We start from the raw sequence: 12536 nt of genomic DNA on the forward strand, positions 1-12536 counted from the left end.
CATTTGTTTAATTATGTACATGTGATTAGTGTCTATGTGTAAGTATACATGTGTGGGTGTTTTGCGCGCATGTTAGATGTTCATAGAACACTACTGCGCATTCCTGACATTGATAGAACACTACTGCGCATGCCTAATATTCATAGAACACTACTGCGCATGACTGATATTCATAGAACACTACTGCGCATGCGTAACATTGACACAATACTACTGCGCATGTGTAACATTGACAGAACACTACTGCGCATGCGTAACATTTACAGAACACTACTGCGCATGTGTAACATTGACACAACACTACTGCGCATGCGTAACATTGACACAACACTACTGCGCATGTGTAACATTGACAGAACACTACTGCGCATGCGTAACATTGACGGAACACTACTGCGCATGCGTAACATTTACAGAACACTACTGCGCATGCGTAACATTGACACAACACTACTGCGCATGCCTAACATTGACACAACACTACTGCGAATGCCTAACATTGACACAACACTACTGCGCATGCCTGACAGTGACAGAACACTACTGCGCATGCCTAACATTGATACAACACTACTGCGCATGCCTAACATTGACACAACACTACTGCGCATGCCTGACATTGATATAACACTACTGCGCATGCCTAACATTGATACAACACTACTGCGCATGCCTAACATTGACACAACACTACTGCGCATGCCTGACATTGATATAACACTACTGCGCATGCCTAACATTGATACAACACTACTGCGCATGCGTAACATTGACAGAACACTACTGCGCATGCGTAACATTTACAGAACACTACTGCGCATGCGTAACATTGATACAACACTACTGCGCATGCCTAACATTGACACAACACTACTGCGCATGCCTGACATTGATATAACACTACTGCGCATGCCTGACATTGATATAACACTACTGCGCATGCGTGATTTGTGAATTTGTATACATTTGTGTTAATATTGTTTTTAAAAGATATATACATATATATACGGCTAGGGTCGGTCGGTCGGTCGGTCGGTCGGTCGTTCTTCAACTTAATATAATAGAGGATATTTCATCGATATTTTTTATTTCTCTTAAACTTTTAAATTTTTAATAAATTTATTTTTTCGGTATGTTTTTAAATTTTTTTGTATTTTTCCTGAACTTTTTATTTTTAGTATTTTTTTTTGTATTTTCTTCTACTATTTGCTAATGTTTACAATTTTTTTTTTCGTTTCCCGGTACTTTTGGCTTTTTTATTTTTCTTATGCTTTTCATTTCTGTTTACTAGTAAATTTTTTTTATTTTTCTGAATTTTTTGTTTATATTTTTCTAATTTTTTTGTTCTTGTTTTCTGTATTTTTCTATTTTTTTGCATTTTTCTCTACTTTTTGGTTTTTTTTATACTATTTTTTCCGGTATTTTTTTGTTTTCCTGTATTTTTTTATGCTTTTTTATTTTTCTTCTACTTTTTTTTCTTTATTCTTCATTTTTCTAAATTTTTGTTTTTTCTTTTGTGCTTTCTTTCTACCTTTTGTATTTCTCCACATTTTTCTCTCTGTTTGAATTATTTTTGTTTTTTTTGTTTACAGGTATTTTTTTTGGTTTTTTCCTTTATTTATTTTTCTTGTCCTTTTGATTTCTGTTTTTTGTATTTTTCGAAATTGTTTTCTTTTTCTTTTCTATTTCATTTTTCTAATTATTTTTCTATTTTCGGTATTTCTATTTTCTTTTCTACTTCTTAATTACTTCAACCACTTGTAAAAAATTATATTCTCAAAAATAATTAAGAAAGAAAAAAATAGTAATCTAAAGAAATTTAAGTTCGTCCTTTCTTTTTTGGTAAAATAATAATCCTTGTATGCTGTGATTTTACAGAAACAAGTCATGACTTACAAATATATATTATTATTAGTATGTAAAGTATAGCAGTTTTCAAAGTTATGTAACCTTTACGCGTAAGACTTGGTTTTGCTTCATGGAACTTTGAAAACTGGGCTAATTGTAACTACGCGGTTTCTAAACTTGTACTTTATATATATGTATATAGAAAATGCATTCGAAAATGTCGAAAATGAAAATTCACCCCTTATATGCTAATTCACCTCCACACAATATACATTGAGTTATCAACTGTACTAACATCGTTTTTCTATTCTTTTCTCTGTTTCAGTTGCTGGTGAGCAAAACGTCCATTTATTTCAATATTCACTTTCTCCTCGTGAGTAATTATTTATTATTATTATTTATTATTATAAAAGTATTTTAAAAATATTTTAAAAATATTTTAAAAATATTTCAAAAGTATTGAAAAAAGTACTTTTACATTTTCCTAAGGATATCAAATTGAGACGAAAAACGAATCAAAACGTTGCTTCCCAACGCTTTTAATTCGTTTTTTGTCTCAATTTGATATCCTTAGAAAAAATGTGTTTTCTCTAAATCTGAATTAGTAAAAATTGTACTACTAATTGAAATTAGTAAAGATTTTTAAAATTTTAACAATTCACAGTTTCTCTTTTTATTGTATCAAATTGATACTAAATTGGATCAAATTGATACTAAATTGGATCAAATTAATACTAAATTTGATCAAATTAATACCAAAAATTTAGATCAATTTGATCCACATTTTTTGTATCAATTCGTTGCAATTTTATACTTTTAAGTTAACAGTGAATTTTATAATAATTTTTCACTATACAACTTGATTAAAAAAAAAATCGTAACTACTCTCTAAATTCGAATCAGTTAAAAATCATAGTTTTAACTGACAATTTAGGGAATTTTAGTAAAAAAAAGTCGTTAATTACCTAAAGATAATTAAAAATCAAGTATAGAACTTTTTTTTTAATCACCGAATGAAAACAGAAGAATTAACAAATATTTAAAATTAACATGACTCTCGAATTTAGTTTTCCATTTAAAGCTTTTTGAGAGCTGGAAGTTTGGCTACATGTGAACAAAAAGCATCCTACGCGAAGTTTGTCCACCCTTGGTTTCGATTTTCGTTCTGTCGGTATAATATAGGAAGTCTGGCGACTGGCTAGACACCAGAGAGCGAGAGAGAGAGAAAGGGCGTTGTTCGGCATTTTGCTCTCCCTCCCCCCCTCTTATATATATCCCCGTGCTTTGGAACTCGAATCATTCCGTTGGTTAGCAACTATGTAACGCTTCGGAATTGGCACAAAGCCCATCACTTGGAAACAGACAAGAAACGAATATCATCGATAATGACTGCAGTTGCGGCTAACCGCACACAGACTTATGTTTACCTCAAGTACTCACGGTATTAACAATATCCAACCAATTTCAAATGACATTCTCTGTTTTACTTTTGTTCTCTATATATCTAGATTGAATGGCAGACGTGATTTTTCCAAATTGGAAATAATCACTAAAAATCTGTCATTGGAAATTGGAAAAAGGAAGGAAAGGAGAAGAAATAAAAAAATTGTTGAAAAAGAAGAGGAGAATTTGCTTTGTGAGGAGAAAATCTAATTTATATTTTACATGCAAGAAAAATTTATAATGGAATGCGAAATATCTTGTTTATTATTTCCTTAAAGGAAAGAACAGTTTTTTTTTCTGTAAATTATCGGTGGAGTGGAGAAAATTTGTTTGAATTGAATAATCAATTTATTATTTACTACTTGGTCGTATTATCAGAAGTGAATATTTTATATGGAGCGAATAAATTTTATTTTAATTCATTATTTTGATTTGAATTTGAATCACTTTTTAAGTTTGAATTAGTAAAAATTCTTCTGCTAATTTAGTTCCTAATTTTTATCCAGTAAAATTTCTTCTACAAATTTAGTTCCTTTTTTTAATTAGCAAAAATTGGTCTACTAATTTTTTTAATTTATACTATTTGCTAATATTGTAAATTAGTAAATTAGTACATTAGTAAATTAGTAAATTAGTAAATCAATAAAATAGAAAATAAGTGAATTAGTGAATTAGTAAATTAGTGAATTAGTAAATTAGTGAATTAGTAAATTAGTGAATTAGTAAATTAGTAAATTAGTAAATTAGTAAAATAGAAAATTATTGAATTAGTAAATCAGTAAAATTCCAATGCCTTTTAGTAAGAAAAGAATTTGTTTCCCATAAGAAAAAGAAATACGTTGAGTTAATAAATTGACTATATACAAAGAATATAAAGCAAAAATATAATTTTTCATTCACTTTTTTTTCGGACAGTAATTAACTTAATTTGAAAATGTTAATGAGAGATAGATCATCAACAATTTCTTAACGAACCCCCAAGAGACGTGGTCTAATTTGAATAATGCTCACACGCCAGCCCATGTTGGGTGCAATCTGGCTAGAATTAGTTCTTAATTAATCCGCACTGACAATCTACAACTAGTTCCGCTGTCGTTATCGATAAAGGGCGCTAAAAAAAAATAACTCAAGAAACACACATTCCAATACAAAATTTTAAACATAATAATTGTCTTGTAATTAGAATTTTAAATGAAAAGAAAAAAGAAATTAAAAAGCACAAATCACGCAAAAGTGAAATAAAAAACAAAATAAACGTTTTTTTTTCTTCCCACACTGTATGTGATGGTTATCGACAATCTAACAATGAATTATGGTTTACCATTTCTTGATATATATATTTCATTTTGGAGAAATTATTATTTTTCCGACAATGTACCAATTACTGTGGGAATGAAAACGAAAAGATTTTTTTTTTTTTTGCTCTGATAAGAAATCCTTGCGAATTTTATTTTATTTCTTCTGAGGAAATTCTATTTGAATCGAGTTCTTTATTTTTTTTATTAATTTAAAAAACTTATTAATTAATAATAATAATTTATTAATAATAATAATTTATTATCAATTATTAATTTTAAACAATTTAAACAATTAAATACAGTCAAAATTTGGTTAATTCAACCAAAATTTGGTCAGTTCAAGCAAACTTTATCAAATTTATTCAAAATTGACTTAATTAAGTCAAAAAATTATTCGGTTCAATAACAATTGTTCTTTAATTCAGTATAATTTTGGCTTAATTCATCTAAAGGTTGATTTTCCAAAAATTTGATCGATTCAATCAAAATTTAGTTTTAATTCAGAAAAAATAAAGTCGATTCAACAAAAATATGGCTGGTTTAGACAAAATGTAGTTAATTTGGCCAAAAATTGGTCTATTTAACCAAAATCTGTTTTATTTAACCTTAATTGAATTGACTCACCAAAAATTCGGTTAATTTAAGAAAAATTTTGCTAATTCTGGCAAAATTCTGCTAATTTAATTAAAATTTTGTTAATTCACTTAACATGTGGTTAATTCAGCTGAAATTTCGCCAAATCAGCCAAGATTGAGTTAATTAAACCAATGATTTATCCGATTCAATAAAAATTGTTCTTTAATTCAACTAAATTTTCGCTTTATTCAATCAAAAGTGGATATAAAGTCGATTCAACAAAAATATGGTTAATTTAGACAAAATGTAGTTAATTCGGCCACAAATTGGTTTATTTAACCAAAATTTAGTTCATTTAGACAAATATTAGGTTCATTCAACAAAAATTTCGCCAATTCACTTAAGAATTAAGTTAATTTAACCAAAATTTGTTTGATTCAATCAAAATTGGCTTAATGCAGCAAAATTTTTTTTTTTTAATTCAGAAATAAATTCTGTTAATTTAACAAAAATTTCGCTAATTCATTAAAAATTTTTGTTAATTCAATTAAAATTTAGTTAATTCACCCAAAATTTGTCCAATTCAACCAAACCTTTGGCAATTCATTCAAAATTCAGTTAATTAAGCCAAAAATTAATCGTTTCTATCGGAAGAAGTTTTTTTGTTAATTCAATCAAAATTTAGTCAATTCACCCAAAATTTGGTCAATTCAACCAAACTTTCGCCAATTCATTCAAAATTTAATTAATTAAGCCAACAATTTAGTCATTTCAATCAAAATTGTTCTTCAATTCAGCAAAATTGTAAATTCAACCGAAAGAAATCGATTTTTTAGAAATTTGATCGATTCAGTCAAAAAATTAAGTAATTCAAAAAAAAATCGAGTACCAAATTTATCGAGACTTAATTCTGTATTTATATAAAAATATACAAAAATGATCATTGACAGTTCTCGAGGAATTTTGCTCAATTGTACGTGAATGAAAAATAAGTCTTCGAATTGTCGTTCATGGCACGATGGACGGATGTTTTATCACTCTTCTATTGGCTGGAGAGTGACTTTCAATTCCAGTTGGCCATTGGCACGTTTCCAAAATCTACCGCGCTTGGATTAAACTGGCAGAGACCAGAGACTAACTGACATATATCTTTCACTTCGTTTCAACCATTTTTTTTCTCTCTCTTACTCTCTTTCTCTCTCTCTTTCTCTCCCTCTTTCCTTCTCTCTAACTCGTGCTTGTTTTTCACGATTGGAGAATAAATTTTTTAATTGAGAGTAATTTGATTGAACTAGAAAAGATTCATCAAGAAAAGTGCATTTTGTTACTATGGATATTGATTTTTCAACATTGACTAATTTTTCCTACCAAGTTGCAAGTCCGTTTATAAAATTATAATCAACGAATTTGAAAAAAAAAATTCTTCTTCTACTGCTAGTTTTTTTTTTCTTTGTCAAAATGAATTTTCACCGGAAAAGAATTACAAACTTTTTATTTGGTTGAAAAATTTGTGAATAGAAAGTTTTTTTTTCTCTCCCGCTCTTCAAAATTTTCTTATATAAAACCCTTTTACTCTTTCATTAAATTTTCGTTCACTTGAGTTTTTTCTCCAAGAGTTGGATTTAGGAGAGAAAAATATGGGGAACAAAAATGTTATCTTTTAAATATAAAAAGATTTTTTTTATTTAAAGAAAATTTTGTATATTTACAAGAAAGAAAAATAAAAAATATTTTTGTGATAATTTACAAATAATTTTGTCCTTCTTTTTTATTGGTGCACAATTTTTTTTTCTCAAATTAAAAGAAGAAAAAGAAAAATAACGATAAATGTGAAGGAATTTGTTTTGGTTTTTTTTTCTTCCTATTTCGCGAATAAAGTAAGATAAAGCGTGACTTGAAATCCTCTCATATCGAATAGCGGAGGTGCACATTCATGAAAAACGAAAAGTGAATTACGGAAAAGTGAATTATAGACGATCAAACATTTTCTCTTTGTACATTCCTGTACCTTTGGGAAATCATATTTTTCAATACTTGAACTGTCCTTTTCTCAAAAATTTTCCTTCTGTCTAGCATAAAAGTTTTCGCGTCATACAAAATTTCTAGAAGAGCGAAAAATTTATATTCGTACAAAAATTTGGTTCACGAAAAGATTTAATTTTCCCAAATTAGCTAATTGGATAATATCAAAATTATTTCATACATTTATCATAATTTCTAAAAAAAATTTATTTAATTGAAAATATAGAATATAAAATAAGTGTTAAATAAAAAAGTAGTAAAAAATAAATTTTTTAACAAATGTTATATTCTCTAAATTTGAATTGGTAATAATGTTTGCTAATTTTAATTAGTGACTGACTTTTTGATTTTAAATTTGTAATTTTAAAAAAATTAAATTAAAAAAAATTTTTAATTTAAATTTGTAAATTAAAAAAATTTTAATACAAAAAAAATTTTTAATTTTAAATGGCCACCAATTTAAATTTAGAGTGGAAAATTTTTTTTTCGATTTTCTACTTTCAACAAAATTAGTTTATATTTATTCACTAAGAGAACATCGAGTCAATATTTGTTTCGCGCCGATTGATAAATTAAAAATTGACTCAATCAGTTTTGATAAAGATAAACCGCACTGGTTCCAAAATAAAAAAAAAATAAAAATAAATAAAAAAAAATCGAATGAAAATAAATATTTAAGATAAATGTGGCGTATCGGTTCGCACTCGAGTGCAGTCAATGGAAATGCAGTAATAATTTATAGCAGATATGCCGTACGTTGGGCCACATTTGAAATGATTTATAGAATTTATTCTCGAATTCAATAACACTGCTGTACAAATCAAAGCAATGTATTATATAGATTTTTCTCTGTGTATATATATTATTAAATATTTATATATATCAAAGCTGATTTTCTCCAAACTGATCGAGGAAAAAAAATTCAAATTCGATTTTCTTATAGAAACCAAAAAAAAATTTTTTTTTCTCGAAAGTATAATATTAAGACTTGAAAATACTCAGATATGAATAAAAACGCTATTATAACAATATATACAGAAAACGTGTGAATTTAAAAATGTTGGTAGTCCTGCAAACGACAGAGACAATAAAAAAAAAAAAAAAAATTGGAGAAGAGAAGTCCGCAGCAACGTAGCCATGGCCTTTACTCTTTACTCTCTGATCTTTGCTTTGTCGAGAATATGATACCTTAAGCTCACCATTTCTATTTGTCTTTTTATTACACTTTTCAGCACGCCAACTGTTCTCCCTTTGTTCGGTAATAACCAGCCCGCGGAATTCAGCGGTCCGTTTATTTTCTATTCTTCAAAAGAAATTGTCCCCCTTCGGCTTTTCTCTAAAATAAAAAAAAAAAAAAAAAAAAAAAAACGAAAAAAACAGTGTTCCGGTCACTCGCAGGTTATAATATTTCACGGCACGTTTTCATTATATTTATATCATGAGAAATTATATCTTTTCATGATATCAAATTTAATTAAATTTTCGGACGCACTTGATTCAGTTGTGTTTCCACGAGTTTATAGGTTTTCCGAAAAAAAAGAAGTGAAATTGTTTAGTTTCATTTGATGGTATTTTTTTCATGGTTGCTGGAATTTTTCTTTATTGCTTAGAAGGTTCGATTGATTTTTGTACTGTTTGATTCATTTACAGGGTTGGCAAAGGTCAGGAAAATTAGGGAATTCAAAAAAAAGTCAGGGATTTTTATTAAAAGTATTGCAAAAAAAAATTAAATGTTTAGAATTTAAAAAAAAAATTCTAAATTTCTGTGTCTTTTTGTTTGCCTCATAAACTATGAAATTACCACGAATTCTAAACAAAACCTTAGATTTGTTCTATTTCTGACAAAAATTTTTTTTAAATAACTTAATTCTATTGAAGAACTGCCATAAAGTTATTACTTATAAATCATTTAATGAAGTATTTTTTTGAAAAATTTTAATTTCAATTCTGTTGAAATTAGTTTCAATTCAACTATCTTAATAAACATTAAAAATTCTTTCCAGAAATTCAATTATTTTCGAAAAATTAAAAAAAAAATTCTCTTTAACATTTTAATTATTTTTATAAAATATAAATAGCAAAATTCTTCAAAGAAATTCAATTATTTTCAAAAAATCTGAAAAAAATTGTCGTCATCAATTCAATTATTTTTATAAATGAATAGCAAAATTCTTCGACAAAATTCAATTATTTTCAGGAATTTTAATAAAATTCATTGCAAAATTCAATTATTTTTATAAATAATAGTATTCAGTACAAGAATTCAATTGTTTTGAAAATTAATAAAATTCAATTATTTTCAAAATTTTTAATAAAATTCATGGCAAAATTTCAATTATTTTTAAAACCTTTTTTTTTTAATTCAATGATTTTTAATATTCTACTAATTTAATAAAAATTACAAAAGAAAATTCAATTATTAAACAAACATTTTGATGACATTCTACACGAACATTCAATTATTTTCCAAAAAAATAAAAATTCCACAGGAATTCAATTATTTTCCAAAAAAATTAAAATTTCACAGGAATTCAATTATTTAATATAGAATTTGCATAAATTTTTACGAAAAAAATCAATTATTTAAAACTTTTTTATAAAATGCATCAATTCAATTATTTTTATAAATGAATAGCAAAATTCTTCGACAAAATTCAATTATTTTCAGGAATTTTAATAAAATTCATTGCAAAATTCAATTATTTTCAAAAATTTTAATAAAATTCATGGCAAAATTTCAATTATTTTTAAAACCTTTTCAATGATTTTTAATATTCTACTGTTTAATAAAAATTACAAAAAAAATCAATTATTAAACAAAAATTTTGATGACATTCCACACGAACATTCAATTATTTTTCAAAAAAATAAAAATTCCACAGGAATTCAATTATTTTCCAAAAAAAAATTTTCCAGGAATTCATTTATTTAAAATAGAATTTGCATAAATTTTTTTTTAAAGAAATCAATTATTTGAAACTTTTTTATAAAATGCTTCGCAATAATTCAATTATTTTCATAAATAATATAACTCATTGCAGAATTTCAATTATTTTTAATATAATTTTGATCGAATTCCTCGAAAAAAGTAGTTATTTTGGAAAAGGTACTAATAATTGCAATTTTTCGAAATAATTGAATTTTGTAAAGGTTTCAAATTAAAATCTTTGATAATCTCAATTTTTCATACCTTTAATTAAAAATTCTATCAAACTAATTTTTTTTTAAAAAGCTTAATCAAATTTTTTGAAAATTATTTCAAGTTTTTATTTTCTAATATATATTTAATTGAAGAATTTCCAAATGATTAAAATTTGGAAAAATTAAATTATTGTAAACAAATGGATTTGAAAATTCGCAAAGAAGTTTTTCAAAAATTATTTAAAATAATTCATTGAATGAAGAATTTTTGTTAAAAGTTCTTGAAAATAATTATTGAATTGAAATAATGAAAATAAATTTAAAGAAGTTAGAGTAACAATATTCTTTTTTTACTTTTAATTATTTATTCTTTCAATTCTATTTAAAATTGCTTTCACTTTCAGTTTTCAATTGTTTTCAAATATTAATTATTACTCTCCCAACATTTTATATCTTATCTTTGTATTTTTTATTTTAATGAATCCCTCGAATAAATCTGTTAATTTACCTTTTAAATTTCACGTTTTCCGAATAATTAAAATTTTAAAAAAAGCTTTCAACTTTGCTCTTTTAAACGTGCGTGAAAAATTTATACGACTAATGTTTGCAGAGCCAGAAAGGAAAAAAAAGGTGGAATTTAAAAAAATTTAGGCAGTAAGAGTATTTTTTTGGTCAATATAATATATCAATAGGAGAGCTCGACTTGGACTCGAGTATTATTATGGAGTATCTTGTTTGAATATTTCGAATATATATGCTTAAGTGAATTTTGGGCATATAGATATGTGTATAATTCCGAATTGTATGCAAAGCTAGTAAATTCACTCGTTTTCCCCAGTATAGAAACTAGAGTTCCCATGTGAGAATCATCCTGGCAAAAACATGGGATTAATTAGCACTAACGTTCAGTGCGGTCGGAGTGCGGATTACCTACGCAATTGCCATTAGTGCAAATATTAGAGGTTCGTGTATTGAGGTTATGTTATGTAAACCACTTGTTACTAAAACTAAGTTATATGAAGCAGAAAACTCTACATGTATATATATAAATATACATATTATATTGTATATAACACGTACGTATATTCATCAGTCAGCTATTAAGAAAATTACGTCTCTCTAAATTTTCCACCCTTTCGGCAAACAATGGATATCAAAATTGAAATTTACAGTCTGAAAACCGATTTCCGATTTGTAACTTTGTATTCTCTGTTGCTAGAGGGATTTAACTTGTTTGCTACCAATTTCCTTTTACTTATTTTCAATGTTGTACTAATTTTTTTTCAATTTTAACTGGTGCTAATAATTAGCCATACTTTTACAATTAGCAACAATTGTAATTAATTCATTTAGATCAAATATGACTTTTAGTATAGTTACAACTATTAATAGTATTACAATTTTTCTAAGGATATCAAATTGAGACAAAAAACGAATCAAAAGTGTTGCGAAGTTTTTTGTCTCAATTTGATATCCTTAGAAAAACTGTGATTAGTTGTAATTTAACTTCCCGTAATTTCTACTAGTCGTAATTTAACTTTCCGTAATTTCTACTAATTGTATAATTTAACTTCCAGTAATTTCAACAAGGAGTTGAAAATTTTAAGTAGTTTCAAGTAGTAGTAGTAGTAAGACTTTTGGTAGTTCTAACTTTTAGTAATTTAACTTTCATTAGTTGCAACTAGGTGTAATTTAGCTTTCAGTAGTTTCAACTAGTAATAGTGTAACTTTGTGTAGAGGCAACTAGTTGTACTTTAACTTTCACTACTTTTAACTATTAATATAGTCAAACTCTCGATAGTGTCAACTAGTTGTAATTTACCTTCCAGTAGTTCTACTAGTTGTAGAATTACTTTTTAATATGAACTACTCCTAGTCTAGCTTTTGGAAGTTCCAACTAGTTGTAATTAACCTTGCCGTAGTTTAAAATAGTAACAGTAGAACATTCAGTAGTTTAAAATACTGTTACTGTAACTTTTAGTAGTTTAAAGTAGTAGTAATGTAACCTCCAGTAGTATATACTAGTAGTAGTGCAACTTTAAGTAGTTTAAACTAGTAGCAGTGAAACTTTCAGTAGTTTAAACTTGTAGTAGTGTAACTTTGAGTAGTTTAAATTAGTATTATTTAACATCCAGTAGTTTAAACTTTAAACTAATATCCAGCAGTTTAACCTCGTATTAGTTTAACTTTCAGTAGTTTAAACTAGTA

The 12536-nt window shown here is 26.5% G+C and overlaps 1 protein-coding gene across 12 annotated transcripts in view; it reads left to right on the forward strand.

Annotated features, from left to right (window-relative positions):
* LOC122508484 (nephrin-like) overlaps positions 1 to 12536 on the forward strand; it is a 403257-nt gene that overhangs the window by 246435 nt on the left and 144286 nt on the right. For all 12 annotated transcript variants that reach the window (XM_043621868.1, XM_043621866.1, XM_043621865.1 and 9 more), the window contains one exon: positions 2174 to 2179. In XM_043621868.1, coding sequence (XP_043477803.1) covers positions 2174 to 2179 — 6 coding nt within the window. The remainder of the gene's footprint in view (positions 1 to 2173; positions 2180 to 12536) is intronic.

The sequence above is a fragment of the Leptopilina heterotoma genome, unplaced genomic scaffold (genome assembly GCF_015476425.1).
Source record: "Leptopilina heterotoma isolate Lh14 unplaced genomic scaffold, ASM1547642v1 Lhet_54, whole genome shotgun sequence".
In the NCBI taxonomy this organism is placed as follows: Eukaryota; Metazoa; Arthropoda; class Insecta; order Hymenoptera; family Figitidae; genus Leptopilina; species Leptopilina heterotoma.